The 16,895-nt window shown below is 38.4% G+C and overlaps 1 protein-coding gene across 5 annotated transcripts in view; it reads left to right on the top strand.

Annotated features, from left to right (window-relative positions):
* The window catches only part of SLC44A1 (solute carrier family 44 member 1), a 162,984-nt gene that overhangs the window by 91,780 nt on the left and 54,309 nt on the right, over nt 1-16,895 (top strand). For all 5 annotated transcript variants that reach the window (XM_080670341.1, XM_080670342.1, XM_080670340.1 and 2 more), the window contains 7 exons: nt 3,928-4,097; nt 6,348-6,437; nt 8,134-8,273; nt 9,918-10,104; nt 11,811-11,976; nt 12,728-12,884; nt 13,586-13,669. In XM_080670341.1, the coding sequence (XP_080526467.1) occupies nt 3,928-4,097; nt 6,348-6,437; nt 8,134-8,273; nt 9,918-10,104; nt 11,811-11,976; nt 12,728-12,884; nt 13,586-13,669 (994 nt within the window). The remainder of the gene's footprint in view (nt 1-3,927; nt 4,098-6,347; nt 6,438-8,133; nt 8,274-9,917; nt 10,105-11,810; nt 11,977-12,727; nt 12,885-13,585; nt 13,670-16,895) is intronic.

Consider the following 16,895-nt stretch of genomic DNA (forward strand, 5'->3'; position numbering starts at 1 on the left):
AAGAGATATTAGGCATACGTTGAGGGAGCTCATTAATTGTGATAGTTTGGGCTTAAAGGCAAATGGATAGTATGTTTGCCAAGGTAAGATACAATTTTCCTATGAGTGGCTAATTTTTTTAAAAAGTCTTTAGAAGGCTCATTATAAATTCATTTTGTTCTTGTTCACTAATGTTTCAATAATGTGAAACAGCAACAGTTCCTAATGGAACAACATTGACTTCTTAAAGATTCAATGTTCTATGGGCTACGAAAAGTAGTAAAACTTACTACAAATATAATTCTTTATGCTTGTCCTCTTAATTAAGAAGCACAGAATGTGTCATTTTTGTAGGTTAGTCACTAAAGAAGAAATGATCTCATATACTAAGAGAGGTATATTAGAATTATTATTCTAATAATTCTATTCTAATATTCTAATAGGTTCTCAGAATTATTACTTTCTGAGAGGTAGATGAAATCAGCTAACTCATCTAATCCTCACTTCATTAGATGACATGGGATTTAAATAGTAAAATACAAGTCAAACCGTAATGCCACTATTACATAGATTTTAAAATAAGGAAACAATTTAAGCATTCACTCATGGATAGTGGAATTATTTGGGGGGAAGAGTTGAGGAAAAGAATGACATATAAAAGGATCTAATGCTTTTTACTTGAAAACTGTGTTTAACTTCATTTCTTACTACCCTGTCTAGATATTATCTTCTCCTTTGCCTTCTCTTTCTATTACTATGTACCAGTGAGAGCAGATTTTGACCATTTTGACCGTCAGCTAAAAAATGTAGTTAATCAGCTTGTGCTAATTTTATAACCTTCAAATTTAGAGCTGTCAGGATTTTTTTTCCTTAACTGACATAGATTGAATGATAAGGCCAGGGACTATTGTTATTGTGCTTTGTTTCTTTGAGGGATACATGTAAAAGTACCCTCTTCAGTTGCCATGGGTTTATATACATTATAAAAATGACATGAAAGGGTAAGTTCAGAGCAGATATTACTCAGTCTTTCCTCTTTAAAAAATGAAGGATTTTAATTTTAACAGAAGAATCCTTCCCTTTTCAAGTAATCTGTTCTCATTCTAAGTCTGAAAAGCAGAAACATACTAAAGATACTGTGCTTGCTGCTTCTATGAACTTAGAATCATTCATTTCTGGGTGGGCATAATATTATTGTTATTATTACTGTTCATATCAGAAAAGACAGAGAACTTATTCCTACCCTTTCACCTAACAGGTGGAAAAACTGAGAAAGAGGGAGGTGGAGTGATGTGCAACTCTGTCATGTTAGAAGAATCGCCCAGGGCTTTTGAACCCAAGTCCAGGTTTCTTTCCTTTATCACAGGCTTCACTCTCTTTTAAAAATGATGTGTGTTTCTTTGAGTATAAAAATACATCAACATGTTGCTGGTTTGACACAGCAGATAGAGCATCAGCCTGTGGACTGAAGGGTTCCAAGTTCAATTCCGGTCAAGGGCACAAGCCTGGGTTGCAGGTTCAATCCCCAGTAGGGGGCACGCAGGAGGCAGCCAATCAGTGATTCTCATCATTGATGTTTCTATCTCTTTCTCCCTTTTCCTTCCTCTCTGAAATCAATAAAAATACATATTTAAAAAACATCCTTTTAGGATATGGGAGCTGTAGGAGGAGCCACCTCTGTCCAGGGGATCAAGTTCACTATGTTATCTGACAGGAAAAGGGAAACAGGAAAGCAGGGCCAACAAATGGTTGGGAATTAAGTATGAGAAAAAGACATCGGTAGCTCCCTTAAGATGGATCTATTTTATGTTTACGGTTGGAGGCAAGTGAGTTAAACAGAGGCTGCATCAGAGATGAAGGGGTAATAGGCAAGTGAAGATGTATATAATCGTGGACCCAAGAGGACTTTAGTTTTGAAGACTAGAGAACCTTAGTTAAACATAGGGTTAGACTTCCTTAGATGGGGACATTAACCTGGTAGTAACAGTATTCTAGACAGCATCAGGAAAAAATACCACGCACATATACACACAAAAATGAAAAACAGTTGTAGGTCCCAACAAAGTTACCAGTTGAAAGGTTTCTTTCCCCTAAACCAGCCTCTATTGACTTAGGAATTTATAGTTAATCTTATTTGATCTTTTTTCTTGTAATATGTCTAAGTCCATCTCATTTAAAAGTGTTCTTAATTTAATATCTTTGTATATCATTAGTGAAACAACTTTTGGTGAAAAAAACACACACACACACACAATATGATTTGCATACCTGTAATACAGGCATTACTCAGAATGCTTCAGCTTTCTGCAGTTTCTGCCAAAATATCAAATCCTTGGCATCAACTTTCACTAAAACTATTTTACTAACACCATTTTAGAGGTATACACAGATACACCCATTGATCACAAGAGGCAAATTTTTACAAATAAACATTCATGTCAAATTGTCACATCATTTTGGGATACATTTTACTGAAGCATAACTAAGGTAAGGCAAGATCTTTAAAATTATATTGTTTTGTTGTTCCATGAAGTTTACCAGTATGGAAGACGCTGCTTATTCCGACTCCCAGTGGTGCTTATTGATCAACATTTGAGAAAGGAAACCAGGATAGTATTTTGCTTGTGGTCATACAAAGTTGCTTTGCTGAGATTAGAAACCTTAGAATCTGATGCTCAACCATGTAATCTTATCTACTGATTTGACCCAAATACAGTGCCAACCAAGAATAAGAACATACCTATATCATTCTAGTCAAAATGGTATATTAGAAGTGTGACTAACAGTCCTACAAATAATTCTGAAGATGTGGGGTTTACGTTAGCAATGGCTAAAATCTAACTTAATGCACACATAAGTGTGTATTCGTGCATTGATACACACATGGAGCTGTCTTAGAATCCAAAGAAATCTCAGCTGAGGGCATGTTCATAGCACTTTCTTTAAATTCTCTTAGTGATTAGATATATACCATCCTCTCAGAAGCTAAAGTAGAACCATGTTAATAACAAACCTGATTAATGTCATGGTGCACACTTAGCTATGTTCCTTCACAAGTAAAACTGTGGTCCATACAAGCCTGAAGCAGCAGATTACCTCATTTTTGGACACTAATAATCTTAAAGTAAAAACATATAAAAAGAAAGCAAATAACCCCAAATCCCATACTACTACCAAATAGAGATTTTTCATTTGTTTATATTTTTTGTCCTGATTCATATGTATATATCTTTTATACAGAGATGCAATCATCACATTAGATACATATTTTTGGTTATATTTCCCCCTTGTGCTCTTACATCATCCTTATTTCCATACATCAGTATTCATGGTTATTGTTTTACATAGTTGCATATTATGCTGATTAAGTCATGCTCATGCCTCAGTATGACTTAGTTTACATGAGTTCCTAAGCTTGTGCCCAAGCATCTTTTTAAATCTAAGGTTTTGTATGTCGTTCTGATAGAGGAGACCATTCCATTAACGGGCACATTTCAAGCAAAAGCCCATGTGTGTCTTTATTTTTAAATAGCTTATGGCAAAAATTCATTTTCAGTTCAATGAAGGAACCTTTGAAAGTTTTGTCATCTGCCCCTTGATTGATAGATGTGCAGGCTGAGGAGTTCAAGTGTTTAGGTTTGCTTCTGGAGGTTGTATCTGTGTGTATGTGTGTGTATATGTGTGTGTATTTCTTTTCAGAAGGGGAGGGTAATGTCTTCTGTTGGAACATGCACTCCACCCTCTTTGATAAGGTTTGTGGTAAGAGTTGCATCACTGCCCATGACAGCCATCTTCATAGCATTAAGCTCACAGCTCTTAGCTCCCATATGACATGTGGAGGGTGGAGTGTATTGCAGTCACATTCACCTTTCATTTGTGTGTTTGATGTGGCATTTATATTAAGTAGGAGTAATTTTTTTTCTGATTTTTTTTTTCTTGTGTCACCAGTGCACCTATTCCATTCTTCCATCGCTGTGCTCCTGTGAACATTTCCTGCTATGCCAAGTTTGCAGAGGCCCTGATCACCTTTGTCAGTGACAATAGTGTCTTACACAGGCTGATTAGTGGAGTAATGGCCAGCAAAGAAATTATATTGGGACTTTGCTTGTTATCACTAGGTAATTGTTTTTCTCATTATTAGCTATTGCATAGTACTGCAGCAGAAGACTGTTTTGTCTTTTAACCAAAAATATGAATACAACTGGGGATACTTGTAAAATGTTTCACTTCCCATAGCCAAAATAACTTTCAGATTATATATAGTTATATATATCTGAAACTCATTTCTGTTCTTTTCCTCTCATTGGAGAAAACACTAGATGGTTACTAAGTCTATAATAACCTCTAACATTATAGCAGGAGGCTTCTTTTAACAAATCAATGCCCCTTTGTTTTTAGTTATGAATCTAACCTTTGGTTTATTTGCTATAAAAAGAGGCCACATATTTTTATATATATTTCCATCAAAGAACATAGATTTCTGATTGATTACTTTTGAAGTGTTTAACCCTCCCCACCCCCCATGCAACAGGTCATAATATCACTCTATTGCTGGGAAAATTAGAAAATCTCCACTTGTTAGCCATTGAGTTTTCTCATCAATAAGTAGACAATATAATCAAATAAAACTGTTATTTTCAAGATGTAAACACCCTATATTATCGCAGAACTATATGTAGCCATATTAGAATTTATAGACTTTTTTAGTAAGGGAGAAGGAAACTGGTAGGAACCGAACAACCATTTCGTTTTTTACGTAAAACGATATTTATGCCTGTTAACAAGTATAGCCATCGGGAAGACTAGCTGTATTTCCATCTTGTCACTAGAGAGTCTTTTCTTTTTGCTTAGGGGTAGTACTTGACTCAGTTGAAAAAAGGTTGTGCATATGAAAAGCTATTTCTATGATATTGAAATGCTCCCATCTGTTTTTGGTTCCTGTATACTTACTGCAAACGTGAGTACCCTTAGTAATGTCACCTAGTCACAGATCTTAATTTTTTTGGCTTTGTGAATGGCCCATAGAAGCTTGACTATTAGCCTGGTTTTGTATAAAAACTAGAGGTCCGATGCACGAAATTTGTGCAAGGGGCTCGGCCCTCGCAGCCCCGGCTTCGTCCAGAAGGTCATCTGGAAGGACGTCTGGAAGGTCGTTCGGCTGTCTGGTCTAATTAGCATATTATGCTTTTATTATTATAGATTATTTGGTTTCTGAAATAGTTGAATAATTCACCAATAAAAAATGTAAACCTTATGCCAAAACCGGTTTGGCTCAGTGGATAGAGCGTCGGCCTGCGGACTCAAGGGTCCCAGGTTCGATTCCGGTCAAGGGCATGTACCTTGGTTGCGGGCACATCCCCAGTAGGGGGCGTGCAAGAGGCAGCTGATCGATGTTTCTCTCTCATCGATGTTTCTAACTCTCTATCCCTCCTCTCCCTTCCGCTCTGTAAAAAATCAATAAAATATATTTAAAAAAAAAAATGTAAACCTTAAAAATAGTGATAATAATGTTAAGTCATTGGAATTCCAGCTTTTTCTTATAATGCTTCTCTTTTGAGGCTTAAGATCTTTGTCCATTTGTTTTTGAAGTGGGCCTTTAGATAATTAAAAGGTGAACAAATTATGATTTCAACAACAAATTTCCCCATAAAATGGGCTAAATCCCCCCACTTTGCTTTTTGAGATTTTTTACTCAATATTTTAGCATGTTGGAATTTAGCCTGGGGATGGGTAGAAGGGTTAACTAAATAACTCAAACTTTGCTCAAACCCCAGTTGAGGAATGAGGCCAGAGGAATTTTGGCTTCAGTAGGCTTCAGGATATTATCCCATAGCGTCAGACCATCTCATGGAATTTCAGAGGAGAAACAACCAGAAAAAAGATAAAATACCATCTAGTTTATTGACCAACCATCAGAGAAATTGGTCCTAAAATGTATAAACTACTCAAGGAAGTGTAGCACCTAATTTAACTGCTCTCTCTCTCTACGTGTGAGAATTTTTCTGGTCACCAACATGACATGTCATTCTCTGCACTTTGTGTGTTGGCATGTGTGTTTGCATGTGAGTTCTGATGCCTTTCTATGGTGAATCCACAACAGTTCTGTGCTGTTTTTGAGTCACCATGTGCATTTGCATGTATTCTTTTCTGTGTTTATACGCCCACCGTTAGGTGCCTGTGGTTTCAAGTGGCACAAGTACCAAAGTCAGAGTGCAAAAGCAACCTGTTTCCTTTGTTACCTAAATTGGGATTATGAACTTGTCAATGGCAACAAATTATTCCCATGGGAGAAAACAACTGAGAGAATTTATATTTTCTAGTGTTTTCCAAATAATATTCTACATGTTCTCTATTTATCTTCCCTGCAGTTCTATCCATGATTTTGATGGTGATAATCAGGTATATATCAAGAGTACTTGTGTGGATCGTGACAATTCTGGTCATACTGGGGTCACTTGGTAAGCTGCTTATTTCTTTGTTTTTCAGTAATTAAAACTGAGAATTAAAGCTTGCTTCTGACACTGCCTCAGTTTGGAACTACTTTGAGTATTTTAAAAAAATTTCTGCTTTGCATTAATTTAAACTGTAAAAAAGACTGATAAGTGGATTACCTTGAAGTTAGGTCATGCTGAGATCAATACATCAAATAAAAAGGTGAGGTAGTTGGCAAATGGAGATTATTTTTTAAAGGAGCTAACTTTTTTTTTTTTTAATTTGGGAGGAAGAACCCAAGAGAAAAGACAGCAATCGAGGCTCTGTTTGGCTTCTGGCTCTTTAATTTTCACTTGATTCTTCCAATGTTCTCTGCCAAGCAAGTAAAGGAATCCTTTCCTTTTATCTGGCACTTTGTAAAGGCCTGAATCAGCCATTGTAAGGTGTTGAAGTTCTTTCTGTTTGAAAAGTGTTTCTGGCAGAATAAGTTTTGTGTGTGTGTGTGGGTGTGTGTGTGTGTGTGTGTGTAAAATTTCATTATCATTTTTCTGTCTATTGACATTCTATTTTGTTTACTGTTTGTAATGATACTTTCTGGGCCTGCTGTGTTTATTGTCTTTTTTTTTTAATTTCCCCTTCCCATTTATAAATGTGATAACTACTCATGGTATCTAACTACTTCCGTGGTAGAAAATAGAAATATAGAGAAGAAAATAAAACTTTTAATTTTTACATGCTATATCTTCTTTTTTAGAATTTACCTCTTGCTTAGGACACTTTTTTCTTAGTTTCATAGATTTTTTTCTCTTCCTGTTTTCCTTTTGCTCAAATCCATCACCGGTGAGGCCTTGCTTATCCATCTTATATAAAATTACAGTGCTTTCCCAACACCAGCACTTTCTATCCCTCTTACTAGATGACTTTGTTCTTAGACTTTACATGCTGTGTTTTTACTTTTCCCCCTATTTTTATGTTTCCCCATTGCTATGTAAGAAGCTTCATGAGGGGTGAGGGTGGGGACTTGGCTTTGTTCACTGCTCTATCCCAACCCCTAGAACAGGAGATGCTGTTAGACACTCAAAATATTTGCTGAATGAATTGAATGAAGGGTTTGCCTCTGTCTTCAGTCCAGTTCTCGGAATCTCTGAACCAGCAATGGAGATAAAAGTTTCCATCCCTAGCACCCACCACTAAAAAAGATTTTCTGCATTTGTTTTTACCTTTGGTGGGAACTACTCCTTTGATCTTCATTTATTATCGTACAAATATTTCATCCGCTGCATGACTGTCGGCACTCGGGGCTGGGGTGACTGATGTGTTCGCAGAGAAGATCTCTGTCTTTCTTGTCTTCGTTGCTGATTTCTATGACCCTTACTTGCTCCCTCCAGGATCTCTAGCTTAAACCGATGCTGAGGCTCTCTTTGTAACCAGTTCCTTTTAGGGTATCTATCTATCTCAGCTTCAAAGTCAGTAATCATTACAGTGGAAGGAAGTGTATTTGATGTACTGAAAGATTTGTGAGTGTCTAATATGGAAGGTGTAGTGGAGTAATTGGAGCTCCCCCTATACTGGCAAAAAAGTTACAGCCATGCACCTCCCAGCCAAGTGGATTGCTGCTGCACTAGTCTCATGATGATACGTAGGAAGGATCCAGAAAATTGAGGATTTGTCAACACATTTTCGGATGCTAATTATTGCAAAAACAATTTTTTTTGTCTCCAGGTGGCACAGGTGTACTATGGTGGCTATATGCAAAACAAAGAAAGTCTCCCAAAGAAACAATTATTCCTGAGCAGCTTCAGATAGCTGAAGACAATCTTCGGGCCCTCCTCATCTATGCCATTTCAGCTACAGTGTTCACGGTGAGTATAGGTTCAGGTTTATGGTTTTATTTACAGGAGATCATTAACGGAGGAGAAACTCACCTCTAGCTATGGCATGCCTAACCTTGATCTCCATTAGATAAAATCTCTGTCCCACAGCTGGCTTCCCTAATGGATGAGTGCTACTGATAGGACGTTTTGCTCTGCACAGCCTGCTTTTTGATAGGATTTTACCTAGAATATTTACATTATTATTTACTAGTAGAACATATTTCTTATTGTCACAAGATAATGTAGTTACTTTTTTAAAAAGCCTTTCTTTTTACTATAAAAAAGTATGATAAGAAATGTCACCTCATCATTTCATTTACTTGTTTACTAATTATTTCCCATTTTTCCTGGTAAACTTTTCTTTTTAACAACATTATTTCAAAAATATAGGTGAGCTTTGCTACCTAGCACCTATACAGTAAAATTACTAATTAACATGGGGTTAAATCATCTATATGCATATCTTTGGTTCATCTCCTTCTCCTCTCTGAAAAAAAAAAAAAAAAGACATCTCCCTCCACTTCTAGGTATAATCCCAAGCTTTTTTTTAAAAAAAACCACACATATTTTTAAAATTTATATTTAGGGAGAGAGATAGAAACATCATCGATTGGCTGCCTCCTGCTGGAGATCGAACCCACAACCCCAGGCATATGCCCTGACTGGGAATCGAACTGGTGACCTCTTGGTTCCTGGGTCGATGCTCAACTGCTGAGCCACACTGGCTGGGCCCAAGCTTTATATTGAGCATTAGAAACAAAAAAAAATAAAGCCATTGGTGCAAACGTATATGTTACTAGTATGCAAATACTTATTAATCATCTTTTAAGCTCAATTATCTATACCAGGGCAGGGGGATAGAGGCTGGTGAACGAAGGGTGACTCTGGCATGGACCCTGTTCTTAAGGAGCTTTTGCCTTAAGTGGGAGGTGAGGCCCAGATACCCCCAGTGCTCCTGTGCTCATGGCATGTGGTCCGCTCCTCTATTTTTCTTTTTTTGTTTTGTTTTTGTTTTGTTGTTATTGTTGTTAATCCTCACTCGAGGATATTTCTTTCATAGATTTTTTAGAGAGAATGGAAGGGAGCGGGAGAGACAGACAAACATCGATGTGAGAGAAACACATCAATTGGTTGCCTCCTGTACATACCCCGGCAAGCACTGTAGATCGAGCCTGCAACCAAAGTGCCCTTGACTGGAATCAAACCTGCAACCCTTCAGTTTACAGGCCAATGCTCTAACCACTGAGCAAAACCAGCCAGGACTGCTTCCCTATTTTTCAAAGTGATAAGCACAGAATTATTCAAATAAAGGAGGTGTCTCATCCTGTCCGACAAACCACACATTTTGATTGGTAATGAGTGGAGAAAAGAAAAGTGAGACAAATTCTAGGATTTAATAAGAAATTGAAAAATCTTTTTCTTTAGCTTTAAAGGACATTTTCAATATACCGTTGAAAATGGTAAGTGCTGTAAGAGAGATACAGACCGATAAAGTATTCCTGGGATTCAGAGAATGAAACTTCCACGATTTAGAATGAAGGTGTTACAGAAAAAATTTCCAACATTGTCCAGTTTCAGTTTTCACTGTTAAACACAGTAACTAACCCCTTTCCCTTTATCCTCCCCACACAGGTTATCTTGTTCCTGATCATGTTGTTCATGCGCAAACGCATTGCTCTCACTATCGCCTTGTTCCACGTGGCAGGCAAGGTCTTCATTCACTTGCCACTGCTAGTCTTCCAACCCTTTTGGACTTTCTTTGCCCTTGTCCTGTTTTGGGCGTACTGGATCATGACACTTCTTTTTCTTGGCACTACTGGTAAGAAGACATGTTGCTTCTTTCTCTTAGGGATGAATCTGATTCACATTAACATATTTAAAACATCAAAGAGATATAAGTTTTCAAACATTGATTGACTAAGTTCTAATAGCCATCGGAACTAGCAGGGGCTATGGTTCTTCAGTAACCCATTTTCTAATCATGAGCTTTATCATCCTAGCCAAGTGGGTGTTAACCAGGTAAGGCCTGTAATTGCATCCTGGTTTTGAGATGGTCATGGATTTGAAGTAAACTCCTCCAGTCCCTCAGACATTTGGATCCATTCTAAGATGCAAGAATGAATGTAGTGCCGCTTTGGAATTTCCTTAAAACTCAGAGCCAAAGCTCAACTTGCTTCCTTGGGATTTTCTAGTTTGGAAATGACCAAAACCTACCTAGAGCTCCTAGTGATGATTCAGTTCACAGACTCTCAGATTTGCTTGTAGCCATACTTTACATCAAAGGCTACATCTAAATGGAATTCATTGTGAGGAGCAGTGTAAGGTTAGTACACTTGTATGTAATTTCTCTGACCTTTCAGTACACACACCAATTGAATAGAAAATGAATTTCTGTACCTTGCTAAGAATTTAGGTCTGTAATTATTAGACAAGAATAGCTCTGAAAAGAAATTTAAATACTTGCAAATCCATGCTTAAACTAAATAACTGATAATGTGGTAAGAACTATATTCAAACAGAACAAATTTTAAATGCTGTGTGTGTGTGTGTGTGTGTGTGTGTACACACACTAGAGGTCTGGTGCACGAATTTGTGCATGGGTGGGGTCTGGCTGGCCTGCTCCAATGGGGGGCCATCAGGCCAGGCCGGTGTGGGGGGGGGGCCAATAAGGGGCAGGGCTGGCCAGGGGGAGGGGCCGCAGGCTGTTGACGCCCTGCCCCACCCCCGATCGGGATGTTGGAGGCCAGTCGGGGGATGCTGATTGGGGCCCATATCAGGCTGGTTGGCTGCTGAAGTGCACATCATAGCCACCGGTCGTTCTGGTCGTTCCACAATTCCAGTCACTGGGCTTTTATAGATAGATAGATATGTATCTATCTATACACACACACACACACACACACACACACAGATCTAGATAGATATATAGATTTAGATATATATGTCTATCTAAAACTAGATAGATAGATATAGATATAGGTATAGATATAGATATAGATATATACACTGAGTGGCCAGATTATTATGATCTCTGAATGCATAATAATCTGGCCACTCAGTGTGTGTGTGTGTGTGTATTTATATATTAGAGGCCTGGTGCATGAATTCATGCATGGGTGTGGTCCGGCCATCCTGGCCAGGGGAAGGGGACATGGGCAGTTGGCCGGCCTGCCTGCTGGTCGAACTCTTGGTCGAGGGGACAATTTGCATATTAAACTTTTATTATATAGGATATAACCTGAGTGGCCAGATTATTATGTGTTCAGAGATCATAATGATCTGGCCACTCAGTATATATATCATGGCTTTGGGGAAAACAAAATGCTTAACTGGGTAATATTTGGCTTCACAACTTTTCAAGTGATAATTATTTTTGTTCCTTAATGAAATAGCACTGTGATTATAAGTTAGTGGTTTGGGTGTAGGGACCTGTTCTTGGAAAGTAAATCAATCTCTTAAATTAAATAGCCATATTTGTGGTTTCAACTTTATGTGAGTCTTCTTTCCTTCCTTGCTTTTTCCCAGGCAGCGCTGTGAAGAATGACCGAGGCTTTGTGGAGTTCAGGGTATCTGGGCCTTTGCAGTACATGTGGTGGTACCATGTGGTGGGCCTGATTTGGATCAGTGAATTCATTCTGGCCTGTCAGCAGATGACTGTGGCGGGAGCGGTGGTGACATACTATTTTACTCGGTGAGAATTCATACGTGTCCAACAACTTAAGATCAGCTAAGCAATTGTGCCTGAAGGGAATGGAACTGAAGCTTGTCAGAGTGTCATTTCTTTAAGAAGTAATTGGAAGTGAACATGACAAAATGTGATAGTTGATCGTTCTGAGAGGTAGGAAAACGAGAGGTTGCTATTTTATTCTTTGCACTTTTCTAAAACTTTCTAAAAAATGAATCAGAACTGCAGGCCCTGATATAACAGAAATTATATTTAACAGAAGAATGAACCTTGTGGTAGTGCCTTATGTACTTTGGCTTTATATGAAAGTCCATCAAAGGAAAACAAGCCTCTTTAATTTGTTTGGATCAGAGCAATTGTGTGGCTCCCTTTCCTGACTTCGGAGCTGCATACCCGCTGTAGGCCTATTGTTTCTGTTGTAATGAGGTGCCGGGTTCAGGTTGAACATCTTTTTAAGTTCCGTTTTCTGATTGTACAGTTAACGTCATAAGTATTTACTACCAAGAGCTTTCAAAGCACAGTTGTATATAACTTAAAATATTAGAGTTTAAGAACCCCATGAAACTACACATTAATGATACATTAATTTTATATGGTACACGTGTAGCATTTATATTAGTTATACTATATTACTTTGACATTTTTGTCATAAACCTACAATAAGAAAAATGAACCAGTTTTTCACTCCAAACATTCCTGTGTTTCCCTCCTGGCCTAGGCTCTGTTTTAATTGTCTTTTTGGTCATTTTAAAAATAGGGATAAGAGGAATTTGCCATTTACACCTATTTTGGCATCAGTGAATCGCCTTGTCCGTTATCACCTTGGTACTGTGGCCAAAGGATCTTTCATCATCACATTAGTCAAGATTCCACGAATGATCCTTATGTACATTCACAGTCAGCTGAAAGGAAAGGTAAGAGGAAAATACATTTTTGGACTTTCTGTGGGCACATTCCAGACCTCACTTCTGCACCCAATGACATCATGTCCAAAGCTGCAATTGTTTTCTGCAGATTCCTGACAAAGTGGAACCCAGCCCTTCCTCCCTCGCCCCCACCACCCCACCCCCCCTTGCACTCCATATGCTCAAGCAAAATCCATCTCAGCACTGGTTTCCAAAAGTGTCCCTTCCTCTGTGTCAACTCAACACCTTCCTCCTTAGAACCTCTTCCCTCTCCTGGACAGTGGAAATAATATGCATATCAACATGGCTTAGCTCAAATAACACCTCTTCCAAGAAACCTTCCCTGATTCCTCCCATCTCGCAAATGTCTCTCTCTGTTCTCCACTCTCATAGCACTAGTACCTATGTCAGATTCTGATTCTAATCTTTTTGTGTATTTAGCACTTTTTCTCCTCCTCCTAGATTGTAAGTTCCTTGCTGGTCTTCTATACCTCACTATATCTTATATGCAATAGGTACTAAATAAATGTTGACCTGATTAAAAATAATTCAGTCAGTACATTTTAAGGGAAAAGGTGGGTGGGTATGGAAGCTTGGAAGCATAGTTTGTGCTTTTAAAATTTTTTATTTTTCTAATTTTTGGAGTATTCTTTATGATGGTGTAATTCTTTGAGTTTTCAACTATTATTTCAACTTTTCCTCCTTTCCAGGAAAATGCCTGTGCTCGATGTGTGTTGAAATCTTGCATTTGTTGCCTTTGGTGTCTTGAAAAGTGCCTCAATTATTTAAATCAGGTAAAATGTTTTAAAAATAATTCTAAGATCCACTTTCAAAGATAGGTTTGTCGTTTCTTCTTCCAAGATAAAAAAAGGATTGAGCTTACTTGAAAGGTGTTGGTTTTCTCATGGTGGTGTACATTATGCCTTGATCAAGTATCTCTATTTCAATCATATTCTTATTTTAAAAGTAGCATATGCACTTACCAAGGCTCATTATTAATTAATTGTAATACATGGATAAAATATTAGGGTTCCTATCTTGGGAAAGACATTTATTTCTTATGCCTTAATTCGTATCCTTTTATCTTTGATTTTCCCTAAGAATTTGTCTACTCTAGCCATGGTTCTTTAATTCTTTAAAAAAAAAACAAACCTCTGAGTGGGCCAGAGCAAATAGGTCTTTAGGACACACAATGTCAGTTTTCATGGGCCACCAGTTTGTTGCCTCTGCTTTAAAGAATTTAGGGGATAGTAGTAAAGAAGAGTGTTGATATGGAGGAAGAGTAGGCCGGAGTCATTTTGCAGCACAATAGGAGATTCCTAATCCTAAACCATGCTCCACTGCCACACTGCACAGGAAATACAGTTGGCTTCAAAAAAGAGCTTTAGATATTTTAAATGACCCATTTAGTATTTGCAGCATAGGTGTTAGTTTTACAAATAAACAGTGAACTGTGAGCCACTCTTTGTTTTTGTAGGTGCTTATCTTAATGGGACATGAAGGTGATTATATATCTAATCTAACAGGTAGGATTCACTTTATGTAGAGAGATTGTTACAACGAGGATCTGTTTCTCTCGAGGATCTGTTTCTCTCGGGCATTGGATTAGGCAGGCCTTGGTTTATCTGGCACTGTTTGAAGGTAGTACATTTCACACTGAAGAACATCTGCTCTCTGGCTGATAAGCTCTTCGGATTATGAAGCTGTTCTCTATATGGTATGAGTGGAAGTTGAGAATATTTTTTGAGCACCACTTGCTGGTACTACAGTAAGCACTTTATGTATATTATCACTTTCCACAACTCCATAAGGAAGGCTCATTTCCCCTGTTTTTTAGATGACAAAATTGAGACTGGGCATCTCATGACAAATAATCACATAAGCTAGAGGTGGAGGAAGTTTTCAAATCTAAGTTCACCCAGCTCTTCCCTTAATATTACACTGCCTCTTGTATAAAGATATACATGTTTTGCGCAACATAAAGAACACTAAGTTATAGTTTATTATAGAGAATAAGTAAACACCTCAAATTTTCATGTATCATGCTGTAAGCTAAGACAAGTGGTTTTAAAGCCGATCTATTTTAATTAATATTTGCAACATCAGCTTAATTCTGATGACTCCTAAAAAGTCTAAAAACTTACAACCAAACTGAATGAAATCTATGGTTTAAGTTTGACTCTGTGCCCCTTTCATCCCTCACTCGAATTAAGAAAGGGATCATTTTAATTGCCTTTTCCCTTATTTCATTTATAATGATCCACACATAGAGGTGCACACGTCCTATTTACCTTTTCCTACCATTGCTGACTAGCTTGCCCTTATCACATGAGTTATTATGTAAGATTTTAAACTTTAAGAGAATTTCTAGATAATTAAGTGAAGAAAGGAAAGAAGGTGTGAGACTGTGGAAGCTGTGGTCTGGGACAGATGGCCACACAGGTCTGAGTTACCTGCATGGTGACCTCTGTCCTAACATATTCCTTCCGCATGGTCACTACTTTCACTATATCCTGTCACACGGGAATGCTACCAGTGACCACGTGGGCCAGTGGTCTGCAAAATGCGGCTCGCGAGCCGCAGCCGCGGTTTGCCGCTCTGTTGACTAATGAGTTTGCCGACCACTGGGATAGGGGCTTAATCACAAGGAACAACAACAGCCTGTAATTATTGGAATCGAGAGTCGTGGGCTAATAGGCATCCTTGTAAAAAGATCCCTAGAGGGTGATCAACTTTTGTCTTGCGCTGGGAATTGATTAGTTTGAGGCCCCTGTCCTGCCTGAGCAGAGGTTGGGCAGGAGCGAAATGGTAATCAGTGATGCCCCTCTGTGTGGGTTAGCCCAGATCAGGAAGGCTGCCAGGGGAAGCTGCAAAGGACTCTGGATTTCTTGAGAGCCTTTGCACAAATCCTTTTAGACTAGGAGGTACAGAATCAGAGATAAATGTTATTGACCGGCTGTGATCGGTAGGTAGCACATTTTTCTTTCTGAAGAGATCATCTTGACTTGTGTGGATCACATGCAGCTCATCTAACTGCCTTGGGAGTGGGAGGAAGCACATAAAATATCCCCTCAGTTTTCAGTTAGGTTGCACGCACAGATCTACAGGAATATTGCCAGGAAATGTCTATGAGCCCATCCAACCCTGGAATTGAGAAGTAAAGAAATGAAATCACTGCTTCCTTCCATGTCTACAAATAAAAGGCCTTCTGCTCCAAATAAAAGTAGATGGAATGGGTGGGGCAGCGTCCGGAGAGAAGAAAGAAGAAGCAGAGGCGGAATAATAATAGTTCTCAAATAAACTGACTCTCCTGAACACTAATGAGGGCAACGAAAAAGCTTTTATAGTTTACGTTGGAGGTGTTGGGCCTGCTTCTGGAGGCAGCTGGTTTGGTGATGACAGGAGAGAAATTGCAGGTGGTGGCTTCTCTCTTGCTTCTGTCTCCTTTCAAGGAAAGCCATGCTCTAACTGCAGCAGGGAGAACCGCATAATTAAGAGAGTTGTCTGACCTTGAAGGGGTGGGATTTAAGACACTACGTAGTTGGTTTAAATGGATTGTTCAGTGACCTTGATTCTAGACATTATAATGCTTTTTATACTTCAGGAAGCATCTCATTATATATTTAATATGACATAGGGGATTTTCCTCTGAAAAACAATTAAATACAGTTGACCTCACATATCTGTGTGTTCCATATCCAAAGGTTTCACATCTGCATATTTAACCAGCCATGGATGGAAAACATGGGGGGAAGGGTGCTATGGTGTTGCTGACCTGTACTATGTGGTTAGTCCTGTGATGGCTGCATCTGTACTGAACATGTACAGACTCTTTTCCCCTTGTCATTATTTTCTAAACAATACAGTAAAACAAGTCTTTGCATAGTATTTACATTGTATTAGGTATTATAAGTAATCTAGAGATGATTTAAAGTATATAGGAGGATGTGTGCGTAGGCTATATGCAAATACGAAGGCAGTGGTCGGCAAACTCATTAGTCAACAGAGCGGCAAACCGCG

The sequence above is a fragment of the Plecotus auritus genome (genome assembly GCF_963455305.1).
Source record: "Plecotus auritus genome assembly, chromosome: 5".
NCBI classification, from domain to species: Eukaryota; Metazoa; Chordata; class Mammalia; order Chiroptera; family Vespertilionidae; genus Plecotus; species Plecotus auritus.